This window comes from Danio aesculapii, chromosome 2, assembly GCF_903798145.1.
Source record: "Danio aesculapii chromosome 2, fDanAes4.1, whole genome shotgun sequence".
Taxonomy (NCBI): domain Eukaryota; kingdom Metazoa; phylum Chordata; class Actinopteri; order Cypriniformes; family Danionidae; genus Danio; species Danio aesculapii.
Genome location: NC_079436.1, coordinates 19,035,319 through 19,058,083, shown reverse-complemented (window position 1 = coordinate 19,058,083; position 22,765 = coordinate 19,035,319). Strand labels below are relative to the sequence as shown.

General features: G+C 36.5%; 1 protein-coding gene across 1 annotated transcript in view; it reads left to right on the top strand.

Moving 5' to 3' along the window:
• Positions 1 to 22,765, top strand: part of col11a1b (collagen, type XI, alpha 1b) — a 168,999-nt gene that overhangs the window by 130,448 nt on the left and 15,786 nt on the right. Inside the window, exons 46-58 of the mRNA XM_056474218.1 lie at positions 3,983 to 4,090; positions 6,103 to 6,156; positions 10,304 to 10,357; positions 10,769 to 10,822; positions 10,921 to 10,974; positions 12,360 to 12,467; positions 12,651 to 12,704; positions 13,257 to 13,310; positions 13,396 to 13,449; positions 19,056 to 19,109; positions 21,099 to 21,206; positions 21,425 to 21,478; positions 21,569 to 21,622. Coding sequence (XP_056330193.1) covers positions 3,983 to 4,090; positions 6,103 to 6,156; positions 10,304 to 10,357; positions 10,769 to 10,822; positions 10,921 to 10,974; positions 12,360 to 12,467; positions 12,651 to 12,704; positions 13,257 to 13,310; positions 13,396 to 13,449; positions 19,056 to 19,109; positions 21,099 to 21,206; positions 21,425 to 21,478; positions 21,569 to 21,622 — 864 coding nt within the window. The remainder of the gene's footprint in view (positions 1 to 3,982; positions 4,091 to 6,102; positions 6,157 to 10,303; positions 10,358 to 10,768; positions 10,823 to 10,920; positions 10,975 to 12,359; positions 12,468 to 12,650; positions 12,705 to 13,256; positions 13,311 to 13,395; positions 13,450 to 19,055; positions 19,110 to 21,098; positions 21,207 to 21,424; positions 21,479 to 21,568; positions 21,623 to 22,765) is intronic.

Below are 22,765 nucleotides of genomic sequence, written 5' to 3'. Positions count from 1 at the left end.
GGCGCGCGGCGATTAAATCCATCCCGCCCCCCTCTCATGCCCTCTTGGATCTCTCTTTAGTCCTGGTGGGTCTGCAGAGAGATCTGTTTTAGCCACTCGATTTGGTATTCTGTCATTATGACAGCTCTGCTGATCGCATTGGCGCCATTCAAGAGAGTTGGGGATCTGGAGGCATTTTCGGTCAGCGAATCGTGCCTTGAATTCGGGCCGGGTTACTCTCACGTTGTCCTGAGACCCCGACCTGGCTATGTGCCCAAGGTTCCTACCACCCCATTTAGAGATCAGGTGGTGAACCTGCAAGCGCTGCCTGCGGAGGAGGCAGGCTCAGCCCACTCACTGCTTTGTCCCGTTCGCGCTTTGCGCCTTTACGTGGAACGAACGCAAAATGTAAGATCATGTGAACAGCTCTTTATCTGTTATGGTGGCCGGCAGAAGGGAAGTGCCGTGTCAAAACAGAGGTTGGCCCACTGGTTAGTTGATGCCATCGCCCTCGCTTATCAATGCCAGGGCGAGCCGCGCCCTCCTAGCGTGAGAGCGCACTCCACTAGAGGTGTCGCTTCCTCATTGGCGTTAGCACGCGGCGCCTCTCTCACAGATATCTGCAGAGCTGCGGGTTGGGCGACACCTAACACATTTGCGAGGTTTTATAACCTCCGAGTGGAGCAGTTTTCTCCCGGTTATTGGGAAATCCCAATCAATCGGGGGAGAATTAAGCTCGGTGTCACAAACGCTTGCTGCGCCAGGCTCCCTAAACCGGAGATGCGTGCGCTTTTTCCTATTCTACTAGTAAGTTTCCCTTCCCAGGCGAACCCTAGAGAATTCCTCCGAGGCCCCCAGCATCAACTCAGCGGAGGAGTTGAGTGCATGGCTCAGTGTGCGGTTGGTATGCCCATTAGGTCTACACGCATATTGAGGATCGGTGCCAGCTATGTGCATCCCCATTTGGTGATGTCATATGCATTATTACCACGGTGTGTTCCCCCTTATTAGGCGGTCCCGTGTCTTCCCTAAACCGCTAACCAGCTTATCATATGTAGCACTCCCCCTCATTAGGGCTAGTCCATATGTCTCCTTACCATCAGGTCTCCCCTTTTAGGGTAGCAGGTGGTCTCCGCTGCGTCCTCCCCCTTCGGGGACTGGCACGCTTTCCCAACGTACTGTCGTATTTCCAAAATCCCTAGTCTATATTAGCTAGGTAAAAGCACACTTACGACCCCCGAATTAAAACTTTTATTCCCATGTTATGGTAATATGTTGGGCCTAGGGGACGTTGGAAGGTTGCGCTCTTGGTGATGTCAGTGCGCTCACGCTTTGGCTTGGCAAACTACACATCAGGAGCGCGACAGGCTTAGCTGCTGTGGCGCTTTCCATACAGTCTCCCAAAAGTCTGTTTAATACAGACACACGTAGAAGTTCCCATATGAAGGGGAACGTCCTGGTTACGTACGTAACCCACGTTCCCCGAATAGGGAACGGAGACGTGTGTCTCCACTGCCACAGCACCAGAGTCTCCAGCTGGGAGCTGAGCGATCGGCTCTTCAGCAGGCAAATTCTGATGAGCTGGCTCCAGCAGCCGGCTGATATAGCCCTAATTGGCTCATCAGTTTCAGCTGTGGAGCTAAGCTCTGCCAATTCAATTGGCATTTCATTGGCCCGTTTTCTTATCTTCAGAAGTGATTGGTCGTCTAAAGCACTCCCAAAAGTCTGTTTAATACAGACACACGTCTCCGTTCCCTATTCGGGGAACGTGGGTTACGTACGTAACCAGGACAATTCTCTCTATATCTGAATCGATTCAGAGCTTAGTTTTTACCAATGAATGGCATTGTAGTGTCGGATTTACAAACAGCCAATCCCTACACATACCACTCAATATAATCATCTATAAAGTAAATAAAGGTTTAACCGAAAACATGTGTTTATAGTGAGCTGTTTACATTAATCCTGTCACATATAAGCCGAGGTGCAAGTACTTTTAACGACTTACTGTATACAGTAAAGTTCATAAAGTAAAGCTCATGACACACCGTGGTGCGTCACATCTTTTAAAATTGTAAACATTGTTTTCAATGAGTTTATGCACATGATGAATTTATAGTACATAAAAAAATTCACAGTATTCGAATTCAATTCAATTCACCTTTATTTGTTTAGCGCTTTTACAATGTAGATTGTGTCAAAGCAGCTTCACATAGATTATAGTAAATTGAAACAATGTAGTTTAGTTTTCAGAGTTGAAGTTCAGCTCAGTTTAGTTCAGTTCAATGTGGTTTAATGATCACTACTGAGAGTCCAAACACTGAAGAGCAAATCCACCGATGCGCAGCTCTACAGATCCCCAACCATGCAAGCCAGTGGCGACAGCGGCGAGGAAAAAACTTCACCAATTGGCGAAAGTCAAGATTTAAAAAACCTCGAGAGAAACCAGTTGGGCACGACCATTTCTCCACTGGCCAAACGTCTTGTGCAGAGCTGCGGTCAAGGTGCCGGAGCATGGACACAGGAACATGATGACAATAATTACACACAGGGGATGAACACAAGTGAAGGTGATGAACATTAACAAATGGCGGGAACTGGAACAAAGTAGCACATGGGGAAGCTCACATGACGAAAACAAACATACACGGATAACTGGATATGACAAGGTCCAGTCATATACCCTTTGCCGAATCAAACCTGATGCGAACCTTTGAAAAACAATTAACTACATTTCATGATGACACAGAGCACGAGATCTGTGATCGGCCAACTTGGTATAGCTGTAATGAGCTGATCATTTTGACTTTAACTGTAAATGATGTCTAAATCGATTATTGTGTAAAGGGAATGAAAAGAACTCTTAAATGAGATTCCAAAAAGGATTGTCAGTTAAAATCAGGGTATTAACATTTAGAAAAATGCCAAATATTAGGAAAAAAATGACATTGAAAGGTATACGAAATGGAAAAGCTCCCTTAGCACTTTTGTGTTTTTAAAATACGTCAAATAGACATCCAAACATAGACATCTTGGCTAAAACAAGGCTGAATTTGTGCTGTCAGTAAAAATCTAATAGACGTCTAAAAATAGGCAAAAATTAGACTAGTCATTAATTAGATAAGAATTAACTACCACGCATGTGTAGTCTGTATAAACTGTGCATTTGATTACTAGTTTATTTTGGGCCTATTCTTATGCTTCATTCACACTAGCACCAACTTTGTAGCTGCCTGTCGCTCTGTGTGGCGACCTGTTGCAAATGCAGATCTGTGTAAGTCTATACAGCAAGAATACAACCAGCCTTTGAGCGAGCTGAAAGAGGATCATGTGAGCGCTACTGGTGGTCCTGTTGGCTGTTGCTCAAGAATGTTGCTCTTCATTTGCATAAAGTTAATGGATTCTCAACTTTGTCATGTCGCTAGACACGCCCACCTGGTCGATAACGATCGCTGATGCTCGCGTCTGTCTATTACCAAATGATCAAACCAAAACGTTAAATAGACATTCATTATACGTTTCCATATTTTTGTGATCAATAGTAGAAGTCTGTGCTTTAGGAGTTAATCATGACTGACATTCCCTTATAGTCTCTAATACAAACACCCCATCATATCCTGGAGCGACCTGCCATTCAGCCGCCTGTAACCCCACATCTCTTTAATAACTTCATGTTATCCCACATTTGTTTGCACCATCCTGAATGCCTCCTTCTCTTCCACTGACCCTGTAGAGCAAGCAGCGTCTGAAATGAGGGCAGCAGATTCTTCTTCTGCTCAATTCCTCGGGGCGTCCCTCTGAATAACATGTCTTTTCAAGCTTGACTTTTGATGTCTCAGGGGGTCGATCTCATTTTCATGCTTGTCTGCGCTGTACAGTAGCGTATGAAAGACATTCTGGGGTCAGAAAGTTGATTTTTGCATGTACAGAGAGTGTTGTGCTGTGATTCTCTGTGTGTATTTCAGTTTCAGATAGTTTGTCTAAAGGTTTTTTTTTGCTGTAGGGAAGTGATGGAGAATCTGGACCCAGAGGTCAGCAGGGGATGTTTGGGCAGAAGGGAGACGAGGGGCCCCGAGGTTTTCCAGGTCTTCCTGGTCCCGTTGGATTGCAGGTACAGTAATCATCATTGAGTCTTTGTGCTTTTCGTAAATGTGTTTTTTTTTTTTAGTCTCAAGTAAAAATATACTTGTAAGTGTTTTGTTTTTGTTTATTTAACTTGTGTCTTAAACTTAATAAACATAAAATGTAAATAAATTATTTATAGCACATGATTTTCTTACCTTAAAATTGTTCAGAACCATACAGTTAAATAGGACATGTCTTTCTTTGGGTTCGTAAACAAGCCGTTTCACATCATGTTAGGCCTGTCTAAGCTATGCAAAATTAAAAATATATATATTGATGCATTATTCAATATTAAGATCAATAACACATGCTTACGTTTTTCTGTTTCACAGTAAATCAAATTTAAATGGCGAGAGTTCCTTTGGGGACGAAAGTAACACTGTCATTTATGTCCCACTGCTAATAGACAAACCTTATTTTTCCATTTCACATTAGAGTTTGCAGTGTTTGGATTCAGATGTTTTATAAAATTAATGTATATTGCCAATAATAATAATACAAAATATTAAAAAATATATAGAAAATGGGAACATTTTGCATTGTTGGTTTGCTTTTAAAACATTTGATGGAGCTGAAATTTAAAATGAAACTGCAGTTTAGTATTTTTTGCAGCAATAAAGGTCAAAATATGCTCGCAGTTAACATTAACAAGGTCATAGTCAGATGTATTTAAAACAACCAAGATTAAGCCAGTAAATCTTAATAGCAAATATTGTTGTGTTACTATTGACCCACCCGTGTGTTACTTTCGTCCCTGCCAATGGGGTCAAAAGTAACAATGTGCAACTTTTGTTTAACATGAAATTACATTGAAGTCATTCTACATTAATACAAAATAGCACCTAATTAATCTTTTGATTTAGTAACCACAGCAAATATTTATTTTTATTTGCTAAAAATGTTAACCATTAACATTAGGTTTTTATAAAAAATTTTACTTTCGTCTTTGCTTTTCCCTATATATAAACCTATAATAATACAGCCTTTTGAACGGTATCATGGCTGTCACTGAATATTATTAAGATATAAAATGTTATAACAGAAAAAACTCTTCACCTATATGGGAATAATAACAAGGTGAATTTCAGAGGACAACAGATGTTGTTACTCAACACAGCTATATTGCAGAGTCACTCAGCGCAATTGACTAGTAATCAAAGATAATAGCAATAGTGATTCATCCCAACTGTGCTAATTGTTTGTGCTCCGCGTCTCCTTGTTAGTGCCTCTCGCAAATCCTCCAAGATAATGATTTTTGATCTGAAGAAATTAGCCATCTTAATTTGTTTTGAAGTTTAGAATAACTTGTTTATGGGGCGCTTTATTAAAACGGAGACATTTCATTATCTTTTCCAAACCGACCATATAACGCATTATTGTTCCGGCAGTTGGGAAAATTGTCTCCCTCGGAATGACTGTGAAATATCACCTCTGTCCTTTTATAGCAACACAACATTTATCACACAATAAACTGCAAACCGTGAGTTAGCGGGTACCAAGGAGCACGGGGCCGGCTGCTGAATGCAGTGACCCAGAATAGCCTTCTAATTACAGATGTTGAGGATGAACAATGGAGAGTCGTCTATTGGTATTGCTGGTTGATAATGATCTAAACAAGATTCAAACCTCAAGTGCAATTATGTTGCTAAACGGATTTCTGTGCTATTTTTGTGCTGTGCATTTTGAAAGTGAGACATTCACAGGCATCTGAATGCAAATGTGTTAATTGCCATGAGGTTACTTCTACTGCTAATTACCAAAAATTGTTATTTGATTAATAGTGTTTACCCAGTGGCTCAGAAATGTAAATGTGTACTATTAATATGCAGCACTGTAAGGCTGATTGTTATTCTGACTTATCATGTTATTCATTAGGGGAGAGGAGTCATCTCGTTGTGTCCTCTGTTGTTACTGAAGCACTTTTTAAACTAATAGATAAACTGTTTGCTGGGAATTCGAGTTGTGCTGGATAAATCTGTTAAACTTGTTTTCATCTAGGGTTTGCCGGGACCACCAGGCGAGAAGGGAGAGAATGGAGATGTTGGCCCAATGGTGAGTTCTTTGTTGTTAAAACCCACAATTTTATTAGCTACTGTATGTGCTAAACATATGTGCATTCTTTAAGAGGGCATGCCGTTAAGCTATTGAAAAAAGGTCTTTGTTTTGTTTATTTTGCAAACTTGTATAGTTTTATGCATTTAATGTTCATATTTGTCACTTGCTGTGTATTATTGCACCACTTTTTTTCTTTTTTTTCCAAATCTCTCTAATGCCAAGTTCACACGATTTTCAAAGTTGTTGGATCATTGTTGTTTTCACATTGCACAACTCCCTGGGGCAGCGTTAAGTTGCTGTTGTGTTCACACTAAACAATAGATCAGTGACAGAAGGACACACACTGCATGAATACTAGAAACTACAGCTTAATCATTAAAAGATCGTAATCTTGATTGGACTCCCCACACGATCTTAATCGAGCATTGCTACGATTCTGACAATTTGAATCTGACAAGTATAGGAGATAAGCATAAAGGGAGTTGCACACGTCTCCACATTGTTTTCTATAAGTCAACTTACCTTTTTTAATAAGGTAAAATTCACAAAAGTGTAAATTCTGTCTCCATTTACTATGTTGCATAATCGTGGCTGTGCTGGTAGTAATTATAATTTGCATGTATGATTTCTTTGTTCAAAGGGCAATTTTTCATCTATGTCATGAATCAGTATGAGCTCATAAAACACTCTGTTTGAATTGTGTTTTTCCAAAGGCCTTCCTTCTGAAAAATCTAGATTGCTCTGTTTGACCAGCTGCCATAGTCCCCATTTACACTAATACATTTTAGTTTTAAAACGCATAACCTTAGCTATGGTTACGCATTCTGTCCACACTATGCTGGAGTTTTTGAGCTCCGAAAATGGAGAGTTTTGAAAATGCTGATGAGGCTATTTTAATATTAAAAAATGCTCCGTGTCAGTGTGGATGGGTTGTTGCTAGATCGGATATGGATGTGGCCGGAAGTTAATGAGAATTATTTATATTATTTATTAAATTTCACATTTATGGTATTATATTAATGCCTACCCCCACCCCAACCCTAAACCCAATAATCACAGTACTGTAAAAATATTAGTTATTGTTATACAGTGTCATAAAAAATACAGCTATATTAATGTGCATACCGCACTTCCGGCCGGCTGCATATTCGATCTAGACTTTACCGTGTGGATGGGGGAAAACTGAGGCATCTGAAAACGGAGGCATGGCTGCAGACATTTGCCTATCTGGGGCTTGTTAATGTCACAAGACATAATACAGTATACTGTACAAATTCAACACAAGGCTTGCTGTAATTACGGCTGCACAGTTTTTATTGCCACCGAAGAAGCCCACAACTACTGCTGCGGGACGAATGTTGGTTGTTCCTCTTGCTATACCAGTGCAGCAGGTGCTTCACGTAAAAGCTGACTAACAGTTTTTGCCATTTTACATCTGTTACATTACTAACTCACGCTGTACCATCTATCAAAACTGTGCTTCTGTTCCGCCCTCGACTCGGCCTCTGACAACACTCGATGTCACTTGAATACGCCCCTCCCACTGGTTAGCATAGGCTTTGCATACAGGTTGACGTTGAAAATGAAAATGGAAAATGACAACTGAAATAAAAGAGTCAATAAAAGGAAAACTTAAATTTACATTTTAATTTGAATTTTGTCACTATTATAGCGTGAACATTAATATTTGCATTTTCTTTTTCAGTTTGGCTTTCCATTTTAATATTGGCAGTCTTGATGCAGAAATGCGGTGAAAATTAAATGTTAAATCAGCAACTTCATTTTATTTATCAATTTGACAGGGACGATGTGTTGTCAGAGTGAAAATGAAAATTAAACCATTTCATTTTATTTTCCATTTTGGCTGATATTTTGCGAACAGTGTTTTATAATGACATTTTTTGTCTTGATTTTCATTTTAATTTCCATTGTTTTTTTGATTCATCTAAAATTGCCAGGATTTACCTGCTATATTTTCTCAATATCAAGTAGCCTACACAAAGTTCAGTCTTAAATTCCTTCCTTGTAAGTTAGTTCAGACTTTGCATGTTTAATATGGGAAACAAATTCCAGAGGACCCGTCGGGTGAATCTTCAAAGGAAACTGTGTACTAAATCTTAAAATGAAAACATGATATAGGGAACTGCCTATTTTCAGTTTGCCTATTTTAGTGTACGTGGTTACATAAATTAATATATTGACTTATCTTTGCGCTCAGCCAAAACACATCACCTGAGAACAAGTAATAGATTCAAAAGACCAAAGAGTCGTTAGATAGAGATAAGGTGAATTAAATATCACCATAACAACTATAATGAGATGAGATCCAGTGGTAGATCTTTGATGAACTGTCTGACGTGCGCTGCTCTCACCTGGGGAGGTGCTCAAGCAGTCAAATCACACGCTGACTGCCTGGAACTCAAACCTCCGCATACACTGCAGCACATGCCAGAGTGTGTGTGTGATCACATAATGTGCGTTTTCAGCAGTGTAGTGTGGATGGAGAGCTTTTCAGAAATGCTGGATGAAACGCCAGTGTGGACGCGGATCGTTTTCATTCTAGAATGTCATTTTAAAACTAAAACGAATCAGTGTAAACGGGGCCATAGTGCACTGTGATTGGTCAAATGCCTCAAGCATGTTTCAGAAATCAGTAAACGATTAGTCTCTATATTCACAATGGTTTGCACATCATGTCAATCATGACATTAGTTTTACCTTATTTCAAAGACAGTGCAGAGGATCAAGCACGGGTGTGTTTCCCAAACAACGACGTAACTCACGGCTGAATTATTATAGTACGATAAATCGTTTGGAAAAAGAACGATGTAATGACAAGTGTTTCCCAAAACCCCTAGTTTCTCTGTCGCAGATCAATCGCTTAAACCACGTTAGTTATAGTGTAAAACGTCCATAATGATGCTCTAAACGGTGTGGAGTAACAACTTATTTAGAAAAGAATCCCAGCATTTGTGCAAGTTATATTGTTTTACACAAACACGCATTTAAAATAACATCCAATATTAGTTTTGGTAAAAACCTGCACTCATTTTCCATATTAATTGAAATATATGTAAACGGCACATATAGGGCCTGTGTTTGCTTTACAAATATTATTGAGAAGTTGAACATTACATATTCCATTCTAAAACATAAAATCACTTACAAAAGCTAACATGGATTCTAATATCATATATAAATAAATAAATAGATAGATAGATAAATAAATAAATAATGAGGCTATTTATTATAAAATGACATTTTATATTTATTATTTATTAGGAAATTTAAAAATCCTACTTTAATAATAATATTAATAATGTTAATATTATTATTATTATTAAGTAGGATATTGTTTATTTTATTTTTTTTTTTTAAGTCTACTTTTACAATTTGACACATGTAAACCACAGCAGAAAGTTCTAACCAACAGGCCTATGTCATATACCAGCCACATACAGATACTTAATAAATAGCCCACGTAAGACGTAAAATAAATGTTTAAATAATAGGTCACCTATAGCCTTTGCCATTAGGCTGTGTTCAAAATGACATCAATGTTTTCAAAGTGCACTGCAAAGGGAGCACAATTGTAAACATGAAGATCGCTAAAACTGAACTGGAAAAATAGTGTAAAAGCTAATTACACCTAGGAGAGATGACTTTAATTCTTTATTATTTTTAATAGCTCCAACATTGAATGTTAGAATGTTCTAAATGAATAGGGCATAGGGGGGATAAGTGGGAATAGAACACAGTCAGGAACTATGTTTCTAACTACAGCTTCAGAGGTGTAGTTGCAAGTGCACAAGTTTGCGACATAATTTGAGAATGTTCATTGGAACGACGGATTTGGGAAACAGCAAATCAACAATTTTTGTTTGTTTGTAATGACAGAACTGGCGACCTTACTTGGCTAGCGATGGTTTTGAGAAACGCACCCCGGATTGATCAGAACCAACAATTGATTTTTTTAATTTCACAATAGTTACTTTTTAATTTGTAACTCAAAGCACAGTGACTTCACAACATACTGTTGCAATAACACTACAAATGAGTGAAACCTTGTCATTTACCTTTGGTAAATATAACCTAATTGTTGCGCACTATTGCACTAATATTCTGTTTGACATTTCATTTACAGGGTCCACCCGGTCCTCCTGGCCCTAGAGGTCCTCAGGGTCCCAGTGGAGCTGATGTAAGTTTAGAAGGAAAATATTGAATAATAATGTCCACCTAATTCTTCACATAAGAATAACAACGATCATTTGTAAATTTAATGTGTCTGATTTCCAGTTATTTTTAGCTTGTTATGCTGCCTGCTTTTGCAAACTGGTATTTCTTTCCATAATATTTTATTGTATTGATTTATAATGTATTGTCTGGTATATTTCATATACTGCATTCAGTGAAAGTATTATCAGGTATGTAGTACATACAGTTTTACCATCTACTATGATGTAATTCTAATCATTTCCCTATAGTGGCCCTATAATGAAGCATACGTCTCATACATTTAAAAACAACAAGTTACTTCCATGTTGAAAAATAAGGTTGAAAGTCTGAATGAAGGATATTTGAATCATTAGTGGTGTTATTTGATTGACAGGGTGCTCCTGGTCCTCCTGGAGGTATTGGCGCAATGGGTGGAAATGGTGAAAAGGTATGATTTATTTGGGATTATTTACTGTACGTAGATTTCACATTGTGTAATGAAGCCCATGTACAAACAAACATGTTTTCCTTCATCTCTCCCCTCAGGGTGAGACCGGAGAGGCAGGTAATCCAGGACCACCAGGAGAGCCGGGTTCACTTGTAAGTATATATTTGTGCTTGTTATTGTGAATCATTTACCAGATGTCATTTATTAATCTGTTGTTGTTCATAGAACAAAACCACTCAAATGATTATGTTTAACCATAAACACATAAAGCTATGCTTTTATTAGTGCAATCAGGTTAAAAGGGAAATTCAGCAGGGAAAAAAAAAGAAATATCTTTGGGCCATACATATTTCTTCAGTGAAACATTAAGCATTAAACAACTAATTCATATAATGCAAGTCAGCAGCGCCTTGGGAGCCAAAAGGATCAAAGAGGCAAAATAAAATGAACACTGACGAAGAGGTTTTATGAAGTGAAATGATCAACCTGTGCAGGAAACTGAACATTTACTAAATGATTACCTTTAACACACAGTCTTGAGTGTTTTCCATCTCAAGACTGTAAGAGCTCAAAGTGCCAGTGCCGTTTACTTGTATTTTACAAATCACCAAGTACTATATTTTCAGCTAATAATCTTCTGTTATACAGAAGAAAAGGGTGAATAAAATATTAGCACCTACATTATTTGCACATACAGTATTTGGGTGAACCATTTCTTTAAGGTTACTGTCCATTGTCATAGATTAATTGTACCTCACTCACGCCTTAAAATGGACAGATGAATATTTTCTACCAGCTCACACAGTAAACGCAGAAGTGAACATCACTTGTATTCCAGATGGTTGCTGTTATCATTATCTTTTTTCACTTAGGAACATTGTTTTGTCCTCCACCTGCTGCACAAACCTGTTCATGTGATATCAGCGTCTTAAATGCTGATGTTTGTCTGTTGCTCTCAATACTTTTTAGACTAATGAGAACAATCTCTCACTGTAGATTTCTGCTTTTGGCAACAGAAGTTTAAAGCATATTATTGCATTATACTTGTGTATTTTTGTACTTATGCTATGAATCAGTTCAGTTAAATTCTACTTTTATGAATTAATATTTGTAATTTCACAGCTTTTTAACTACAACGATTCAGATTCAAAGATTATTATTATTTTATTATTAATGAAGCAACAATCCAGCATGGTCTTACAATGAGCAATGCTAAATCTATTTTAATAAATCTATTTTAATACAGTATGTGCTTCAGTATTTATTTTGAACAACATACTTATTTTTTTGAAGATGATGATTGGCAATCTGTCAATCACATGAGTGTAGCAATCCGTCACCAATAGCAAAGTATAACCATTCATTTGCTGCATCATACTTTAGGTTCTCAGAAACTGTGCTCTTTAAATGCCATTTAAAACTGACTTTTAAAAAAACAATTTTACAAACTTTAATATCTCACTCAGGCTTTCCATCATCATAAACATCATGGATTTGGCTGAAAGATTGATGTTGATTCTTCTAATGTTCTTTACAGGGACCCAAAGGTGAGCTTGGAGAGAAAGGAGAAGCTGGTCCTCCTGGAGCTGCAGGACCTGCCGGTGGAAGAGGACCTCCTGGAGATGACGGTCCCAAAGGAAACCCAGTAAGTAATCATCTATTGAATGTCTCGTTCAACTGATATTTAATTCAATTCAATTCATGTTTATGTATATAGCGCTTTTACAATGTAGATTGCATCAAAAAAGCTTAACATAGACATTCTAGTAAATGTAAGTGATAAACTGAAATACTATTTGATGACTGAACCGATTCTTTTGTAATTTAGGGTCCTATCGGCTTTCCTGGAGATCCAGGTCCCCCTGGTGAGCCCGGAGTTGGTGTAAGTTCAATATGGAGATTCAATATGGACAGTCAAACACACAATATTATTATGAAAGGCTGTAATGACTAATCAAAAGTCAAAATGGTAAAAAACAAACAAAAAAAAAAACAGATTTAGTTATTTATAAATTGGGTTTTATATTATATACAAATAACCTTTGTAAGTTATTGTGTTATATGTTTTGAGTCTGTGAAATGGCTATTTTTGTGGTAAAACGTCATGCATTGAAATGTCATGTATATTTAGAACAACAACGATCTCATGGCATATTTAAAAAAAAAAAAGACTCTATTTAAGGATTCAGAAGCAACACCAGAAAAATTTTTCATTTTTTTACATAAATACAATGAATTTATTATTGTTTATTTGTTATTATTTATTTATTGTACTTATTTTATTTATTTTTTTTTACAATTATATATTTGCATGTCCAGAATGCTTAAAAACAAATCGTGTGATGAAACTACTTGTGTTCACAAATCATATGATGCTTGATATAAAAGAATTTTCAAGCCAATGTTGTGATGTAATGTCCTGTTTCACATACAGGGACTGGATGGACTTCCTGGAGACAAGGGAGACGATGGAGATGCCGGTCAGCCTGTGAGTGATGGTCGATGCTGACTGAAAATCATGTTATTTTTAAACATGATGAAATTTGCTAGATAATGAATTATTTTCACCACAGGGTCCACCCGGTCCATCTGGAGAAGCTGGTTCTCCAGGACCCCCTGGAAAGAGAGTGAGTAGCTTACCGGTCGTTTTGATCTTTATGTTAATGTTTGGGGATCCTACTCTGTTCACACTTGGCAGGTTTGGTTTGATTAAAATAACCTCTGGTGTGATTGCTCTGTTCGTGCAGTTCATTTGAAAAAGATTGAGTGTTGCCTTTAATTAATGTAATTTGTCTTAATGTAAACATGTAATTTAAACGCAATGTAAACATGTAATTTAAACGCAAATCACATGTTAGGCACGTCAAATGCACAAAATGCTAAATTCGTACTTTGTCATTTGCTCGAATTGCATCCATTTCACACCACCGCATTCCATCGTGTTTTTGCGTAGACTTAACATGTAAATCACTTGCGCTTAATGCTTTATCTGCATCTGGTGTGAATGCATCATATTGTTCTTCTAGGAATTCTTACGAAAGTGACTCAAACAATTGGTACATTAGTGCAATGTTTTGTTACTTTTGACAGTGAAATGAGAAATAAATGCATACCATACCATACTGTACTGTACCAAACCATACCGCTCAGTGGAAACGAGCCATAAGTGAACCGAGATCTCTTAAAAGTGGTTCCAAATTTGACTGGAAAATTAACGCAACACTGTAAAAAGAAAACTGCAAAAAACAAAAGGGGCATCTCTAAAAAGGACAGACAACCAAAATCCTGCTTATAATTAACCTAATTTAGTAGTTTGTGTTATTTTGTGATGTATTATGCCAATAGGGATACAACTCTGGTGTGACATTTGTTGAGTAATTTATTTAGAGATGCAAATTTTTGAATAAACATATCAAAAGTTTTATTTTATTTTGTACCACGAATCATGTCCATGTCTTGGACCAATGCTTTTTTTTGTTAAAGAAAATGGACAACGAATTTACCATTGCAGTACTCCATTTATACAAAAAAAAAAAAAAAAAAACCCAGGTCCTAAAAGATCCTCTAACCCCTTATTATTAAGGTACTGTATGCCTCATAAGCAATTGTGAACCTTTATTTGCCCTGTACTGTGTTCGGTACTTGAGTTAACTGCTTCACTGGATCAAACTGGATCTTTAAATTTGATTGTTGTACTTTTCATTTGTTACATTTATTGAAAAGCATCACTCAAAAGAGTGAATCATTTGCCAATCTGGCATCTCCATTCATAATCTAAACATGATGCACAGCAGCTACTTGTTTTAAACACTAGCTTGCTGTTAAACACAAAATTGGTTTTATTATTATTATTAAAACAGTTCATACTTGAAAATTTTGAACAAACTCTGGTGTGTAACACATTTTTCATTCTTTGAAAAGAATGTAAATGTTCTTGTTTATATTACCCCTTTGTTGTTCCTTCCATAATCTGCTGAGGCACACATTTTCACATAGGTTTATGAGCTTCCCTTGTAAATTCACACTAAAATTAGCCTATGTTTTATGGGGCACATTTATTTTTAACAGATCTGAACAAACAATAAATCTTAAAAAGCACCACATAGACAGGATTTTACTAGGTCTTCCCTCAGTAAATTGTTCCCAAGTGAGTAAAGAGCACACGCTGTGCCTGGGAAAAGGCATTTCTGTGAAATATCAGCATACCTTCGTAGCTGTATGGAAAAAAGGGTCTCCTCGCATCAGTTTGCATTTCTCAAGAGCAGCTGAGCTGAGGCTGACATTTAGACAGTTCTATTATAGAGTATTGACCAAAGAGCTTTGAATGACAGAACTGTGACTGCAATGTGATCGCCGAAAGGAAATGAAGTTGTCATTGTCAGCTCTGGTGCCATCCTTAAGATTTGACTTTAAATGGATTTATGCATTTTTAGCACTAGCACACTCCTCTATGAGAGGAGGTATTTGAAAGTTCACCAGTTCACCTGAAAATGAAAGTTATATCATAATTTACCTACAGTACACTTTACTTGTTCCATTTTTTTATATACTCCTTTTTTTCTTTTATGTTGAGGACAAAAGAAGATATTTTGAAAATGTTGTAAACCTGTAACCATTGACTTCCATAGTAGGATAAACAAATATTATGAAAGTCAATCGTTACAGGTTTCTTTAATTATATAAATTATATATATATATAATTTATTATATTTATATTTATATTATATATTATTTGTTAAACCAAACCAAAAAAAAAACACAAACTGGTCTGGAACAAGTAAAGGTGGGTAACTGAAACTTTTGCTTTAACTTGTAGTTTTAAGACTTTTCACGATTTCAGATCGGTTTTCGGAACTGAGCATTATTACCATATTTGTGTCAGGAAAGAAACTGATTTTAATCCATGAGCATGTCAGGCTTTTGATCTTAAGTACTGCATTTTCCTGAATCAGCAGGTCTGTTAGCTAAAAGCAATAAAAAATGCATTTCCATTTTTACCCTCCTTGCTTACAACATTAAATGGGTCTGCGCATGAAGTTGATTAATTCGCTGGATCTCGGCCTTCTCTGTGTTTTGAATCTGAATGTGTACATCTATGTTTATTATAGACTAAATGAAAATTACAGATGGCACTGCTTAAGACAACACTAAGAAAATAAAAACAAAACAAAATTAAGTCTAGTTGATCAGTGATTTATTTGAATAATTATGTTAACAAAGCTCACAAATGTGAGGACAGAAACATTAATGTAGGCTATGAATGCCTGCCCACATCATTAGTTATAGCCAAAGCTAAAGCACTTCAAAAACAATTCTTTAATCTGGTCTTTTGTACTTGTTTCTTGTCAAATATTTAATATAAATATCTAAAAAAAAAAAACATCAAAACAAGATGAAATTGTGTGTGAAAATTTAATCAGGATGTCTGTTCTCACCTTTAGTTATTGCAAACATATTTTCAACATATAATTGCTTTAATCTGTTTAGATCACATTTTTTTTGCACTAAAAACATCTAAGCATACTTACACATACCAACACAATCCCATGGCAGTTCGTAACTTTTTGATTTAGTGGCTAAATTGTATGAATTTGTACAATCTAATTCGTACAATTTAGTACGATTTGCTCATCCCCCAATGACGGTTGGGTTTAGGAGTGGGGTGGTGCCCTGTCTCCTTTCTAAAATTGTACAAATTCGTACGACTGAACTCGCGAATTCCTACGAATCAGCCATTAAAATGACAAAATGTAAAAATACTCACCTTTTCTCGTGAGATCAGGCTGCACACACTTAGTCAGTATTCCTTGTTTTCAGTCAAAATGTACTTTTGAATATTTTTGAAACAAGATCAGTTTACTTCAAGTTCAGTGTAGTAAACATGAGTTATTTTCAGAATATATCTCAAATGTTGTTGCTCCATTAATGAAAATTTGCTTATTAGCTTACCAGTCAGTGTTACAGATGTCACCACTTCAAAATGTTCCCTCTGCCACCATTCTTAACGCAGCTTTTGGTCGCTGGGTGGCTCTTTAACTATAGATTTTCAGCTTTGCCTTTTCACAACACTAGATAGGACGGTACTGTATGTGTACTGTACCTTATGTGATGTGTTCAATCAAAATATAATTTTGTTTGTTTGTTTTAGTTTTCATAGTAATAAACATGCTTTTACACTATACTGTATGTTTTAGAAAAGATACAATACATGGTTAGAAGTATAGCCCTAGGCTGCAAAAATTAAGCAAATATAAGAATTAAGTTCTTTAGCCTTTATAGTGCCCTATTAATTTGCGTTGGGGTGAAAAGAATGTTTTGATTTCTTTGACCATCATGGCGATGTTATTACAGTACCTCTTAAACGTGCGCACACTGCAAGATATGAAACCAGCGGCACAGCACACACAACAAAATAATATTAAAGTTATTGAGCAGATGGAGAACATCACCTGATTGCAGTATAACTTGTTTTATCAATAATTATTATTTATTATAGGCTAGGTTACAAATATTTCACCAACTGCCACTACATGCAAAACAGTCTCATGCACTCAAAATAGGTTCCCTTTTGCAAAGCTATTAGTAGCAGTTATTAATTAAATAAATGAGCATATCCGAAAGCAAAGTAAGCCGCATATTATTTATCGTCTGTTCTTTTTTTCTGTTTGTTTCTCTTTCACACGCATGCAGAAAGAAAAAATGTGCTTGTTTAAAAGATGGCATCCTCTTACAGCCAGCCTATTTCGGTTTACGGGATTGATTTTTTTTTTTTTTTATATATATATATACTGTATGCTATTCTATCCCTTATCCTAAGCATAGCCAATATAAAATATCAATATTTTAAGTTTCTAAAAGCATTGTTTTAAGTATTGTTTATTGGCTACACGCTAGGTCATAAATACAGCACACACAGAGTAACGCAGCTAATAAAAACGATATAATTTAAGCTCATTATAAATTAGCTATATATTTGTATATTTGTTAAAACTGATGCTATTCTCCCCAGCAATTATTTTTTTGCTTGCAGGACGTTTTCACAGCCATGAAGGGAATAACTCGCTTTATCAATAGCCTACTAATATTTACCTACAAACTTTCGTTTCATAAGTGCGTAGAATATATAATAATAATAATAATAATAATAATAATAATAAATAATAATATACATTTTGCATGTTTATCAGGGTAGGCTATGACATGCAGGGAGTGGATAGCTACAGTATGTACACCTACCTTTGCCTTAAAATGATTTAAATACATATCTTGGACTTCTATTTTAGTAAAAATATCTAAACATACTTAAAACAATGAAAATCTACATAAGTATCAAAATTGTGTGTGAAAATCTCGATGGCTGTCTGCACCTTTAGCCATTGCTAAGTTGCTAATGCCTTCACTCACAAAAACAATGGCTTTAATCAGTATTTTGCTTTTGTTTTACTGTCACAATATTCATTGATTTTCTTTTCGACCTAGTCCCTTTATTAATCTGGGGAAGCGAAATGAACCGGCAACTTATCCAGCACATGTTTTACGCAATGAATGCCCTTCCACCCGCAACACTGGAAAACACCCATACACACTCATTGACACACATACACTACGGACAATTTAGCCTACCCAATTCACCTATACCACATGTCTTTGGATTGTGGGGGAAACCGGAGCACCCAGAGGAAACCCACACAAACACGGGGAGAACATGCAAACTATACACAGAGATGACTACTGACCCAGCCGAGGCTTGAACAGGCGACCTTCTTGCTGTGAGGTGAACGTGCTACTCGCTGCACCACCGCGTCGTCCTCTGTCACAATATATAATATCTCATATATAAACGTCCTTCAATGAATCTGTATGTCGTCAAAACAAAAATAAATTTCCTCAAACTCAGTGTTCTTTGTTAGCATGAGAGTTGTTTTCAAAGAGTATATCTCAATTTGGCTACTCCATTAGCTTGTGTTTGTGCATTAGCATATAAGTCATAACAGATGTAAGAGGTATAAAAAATGGTTATCTGGTTTCCGGAGCTTGTTTTGGTTTTTGCAAGTTATTGGTGAGCATGAACATGTGAAAATGGATGGCAGTGGGGATGAAACAGAGCAAACACACTGCTTTGTTGTTGCCATGATACTGTTGATTAGGAAGCAGTGCCTTTTTTTAGCACTGATATCTCTGTGTAACGTTGATGTGTGGCGTAGTTTTGAGTTTTGTTTTTCCTCTCTTGAAGGGTCCCGCTGGCCCAGCTGGTACAGAAGGCAGACAAGGAGAAAAGGGTGCAAAGGTAAGAAACCTTACTTAAAACACCACCCGAACCACCAGACAGCATGATTATCAGATGTACTGTCGTGTAGTACATACCCCCAAGGATTTGATTTGTTATCTAGCCATGCTTTTGTCTGTTGAATCCAATCTCTCACCACAAAGAAAGGTCCAGACTTTGAAAATCCTCATTGAAGGATCTGAGCCTAATTGGATGCCAGAAGACGTTAAGCTTATATTACAGGTTCAGTCAAAGGAAGTGACAGGAAATCAATTTTTTTTCACCTTGTAAAAGCTTTAGGTGTTCAAAATGATTTTCTGATCCAGATCATTTATCGTATCACATGATAGCCATGTTTTCCTAAATGGTGATTTAAATAAGGAAAATAGATTTTTGACAGTTCCTAAGTAATATATATATATATATACTCGTAGCAGTGTGACATGGCTGTATATCAGCACTGGTGGGAGGCGCCGAGTGCCTTATTGTCCCACCAGTGGCAATATACAACCACATCGCACTGCTACAAGTGTGATATTGCATTTATACAACAGTTCGACTGTATAATCGTGTATATAAAAAAAGAAAATCAAAAACTTTACACTTTAGAGAGTCTAAAAAACCTTTTGTATGAGGAACTACTTTCTTCCACTTTTCATTCACAGCTGCAGCTGATGTCAGAACAGCAGAAACCAGTGCTACTTCAGCAACGTCACTTTATAGCTAGTATTTGAATGATTCTCTAGCATAATGTCTAAAGTGATGACAAAACAGGTGATTTTCCTCACATTTTAAGATTATAAGTCTGAACGGTATGAAATGTCATCAGTCTACAGAGATATCTCCCAGTATTTACTATGATCTTCTATGTGAAGCTGCTTTGACACAATCTACATTGTAAAAGCGCTACACAAATAAAGATGAATTGAATTGAATATTTCCCTGAAAAATCAGTGCAACCACTACCGGATTACTGTTGTGTTCGCAAAGGAAAAACGCTAAACACATGCAGGCATTTCTTCTTTCTTTCTGTTTACTGAACTAGTCTGCAGTGAATACCATCTCAAACTCAACACACTACAATTACTATGGTATAATTACAGCACTACATCATACAAAAAGAGAGATAGACTTAGAAATTCCTAACTCCAGTTTTATAGTGATTTGATTAGGTGTAGTTTAAAATTACGCTGGGTTTTTCCCCATATAAGGGCTTAGTATGCGGTCTCCGTCGCCATCTTGTGGATAGCGCTACATAGATACAATCTAAACAACTACATTCTCGCCTAAAAAAGTCTCAAAAATACTGTACATCATGTTCTCCAACAGCTGCAATATGTCAAACTGTAGTGAGTTTATTGATCTGCTGTCACTCTATGTGGGCGGAGTAATACATAAGGGTAAGGAGGCTGTAGGAGTTCTGATATTGCAGAATATTGCACTGCTATCAGCCATTCAGATTTGAGAACCAGACAGAACTGTTGTATAAATATATATACAGTCAAGCCCGAAATTAATCAAATTCTGACTGCCACTTTTTGTTCATAGGTGAATAAAATATGAGAAAATTTGAAATTTTTCCAGAATGATGCCTCTTTTTCATCATCGTATCTTTTGGGAGACCCCTGTGTCATTTCCGGTCCCAAAAAAAATTATAAACATAAATAAAATATGAATAAAAGTAACTTTAAGTCAGAATTTGCCAGGAGTATGTATTATAAATGTATTACATAACATTTTGTCAATTTCGGACTTGACTGCATATATACATGTAGTTTGTACTAATAATTTTCTCAGTGCAATTTTCATTAAAAGCAAAATAACTATTAAAGTCTGAATTTTAAAAAAAATGTATTAATAAATAAATAAAAAACGACCAAATTAGTAAAGTATAAAACCTTAATAATAATACATGTTCAAACTACATTTCAAATAAAAGTCTACTATAGTTACTCACTGATAATACAATATGAATATATTTGAATCTTAATCTCTATTTCTATCACACAGGGTGAAGCCGGTGCTGAGGGACCAGGGGGCAAAACTGGGCCTGTGGGCCCCCAGGGACCTCCTGGAAAGTCTGGTGCTGAAGGCTTACGTGGCATTCCTGGGCCTGTGGTATGCATTTAAAACTCTGATCAAAGCCAAACTGTCTGCATAATTATATTATGTGAGCAGAACAGCCCACAAGAATCTCTTAATTTGACTGATTAAGCTTTTCAAGTTGAATCGCTCTCCTTGTCTAGCCGATGGGTTTGAGTATGTGTGACATGCATTCATTTTTTGCATATTTGGGTTTGTATTAATGGACTGATGGTTTCTGTCTGCGCTCTCAGGGTGAACAGGGACTTCCTGGAGCTGCAGGCCAAGACGGACCTCCTGGACCATTGGTAAAATCATACATCCAATCTCTGATATAAATAACACCTGTATAATTTTGTCTGAACGCATAACTTTGACTTTTTTGTGATGAATTTCAGGGTCCTCCGGGTCTTCCTGGCTTGAAAGGTGACCCTGGTTCTAAGGGTGAGAAGGTATGTATAAACAAATTATATTTTTTAACAAATTATATATTATAACAAATTATATATTTTTTTGAAAGCAAATAACAAGCTGCCACAAATGTTAATGTTAAAAACATGTTATTAGATAGGTTTTTTTATGAGAAAAGGGGTTCTCACAATCTCAATTTAAAGGTTTAAAATCTGAATTTTCATCATTGGCTATTGTATGTTTCCATCCCAATGCTCTATTATAATGCTGATGTCTTAAAACAAAATCGCATGACTTTTTTGATGCTCACACTGGAATTTATTTGGTACATGTGTCTCCATCGTAGTTTAAGCAAATTTTTTTATGCAATATTCCAATATTTACATTAAAATAGGTGGATGGAAACATAGCTAATGTCTATTTCTAAAAAAAATATTGTTGTAACAAATATGTTTTTAATCAACATGCACATACTATAAAAAGTTCCTTTTGCATTTAAAAATACAAAAAAAAATGGCAAAATGATAAGTAAACTTCTTTTTTATGGAAACTGCCTTCCCTGAATGCACCGTTACAGTAAACATAATTGGTTGACTGGATGTCAAACTTCACATATTACCTTTGGCTTCATTTTGAACTATTGCCAAAAAAAATAAAAATAAATAACAAGATTACAAATTTAACATGCATTTAGCAAAGTAGTAAATCCACACTTTAAATCGCTTAAACACAATACAGTAAGTGCTCCTAAAATATGAATTGGAGGTAAGAGTTCCGACTTTAAGAAGCCCGGCTTTATATTGTAAGTAAAAATTAAAATAAGTTGTTATTAGTTACACTGGTGGCCATTAAGTGAACTGCAATTCAGATGAGGTTATTAACATTTACATTACATTTAGTCATTTAGCACAGTGGTCCGCCACCTTTTTTATTATCGCAGACCAGACAGCGCTTGACAGTTTTACCACAGACCGGGGGGAGGGGTTGTCATCGGTGGTTCGTAGGTTGCGACCATCAGCCATTTTCTCAAAGCTGACAAATCATTGCTGTCACTCTGATACAAGTTTTATTTATGGAGATTACAAAGCACTGCAGGGTTTGGGTGTTTTGTGATTGTCTAGGATTATTAGTCTACTGAAATGTGTATATCCATACAAAGTATGAAGCTGATCGGTTAGATATTG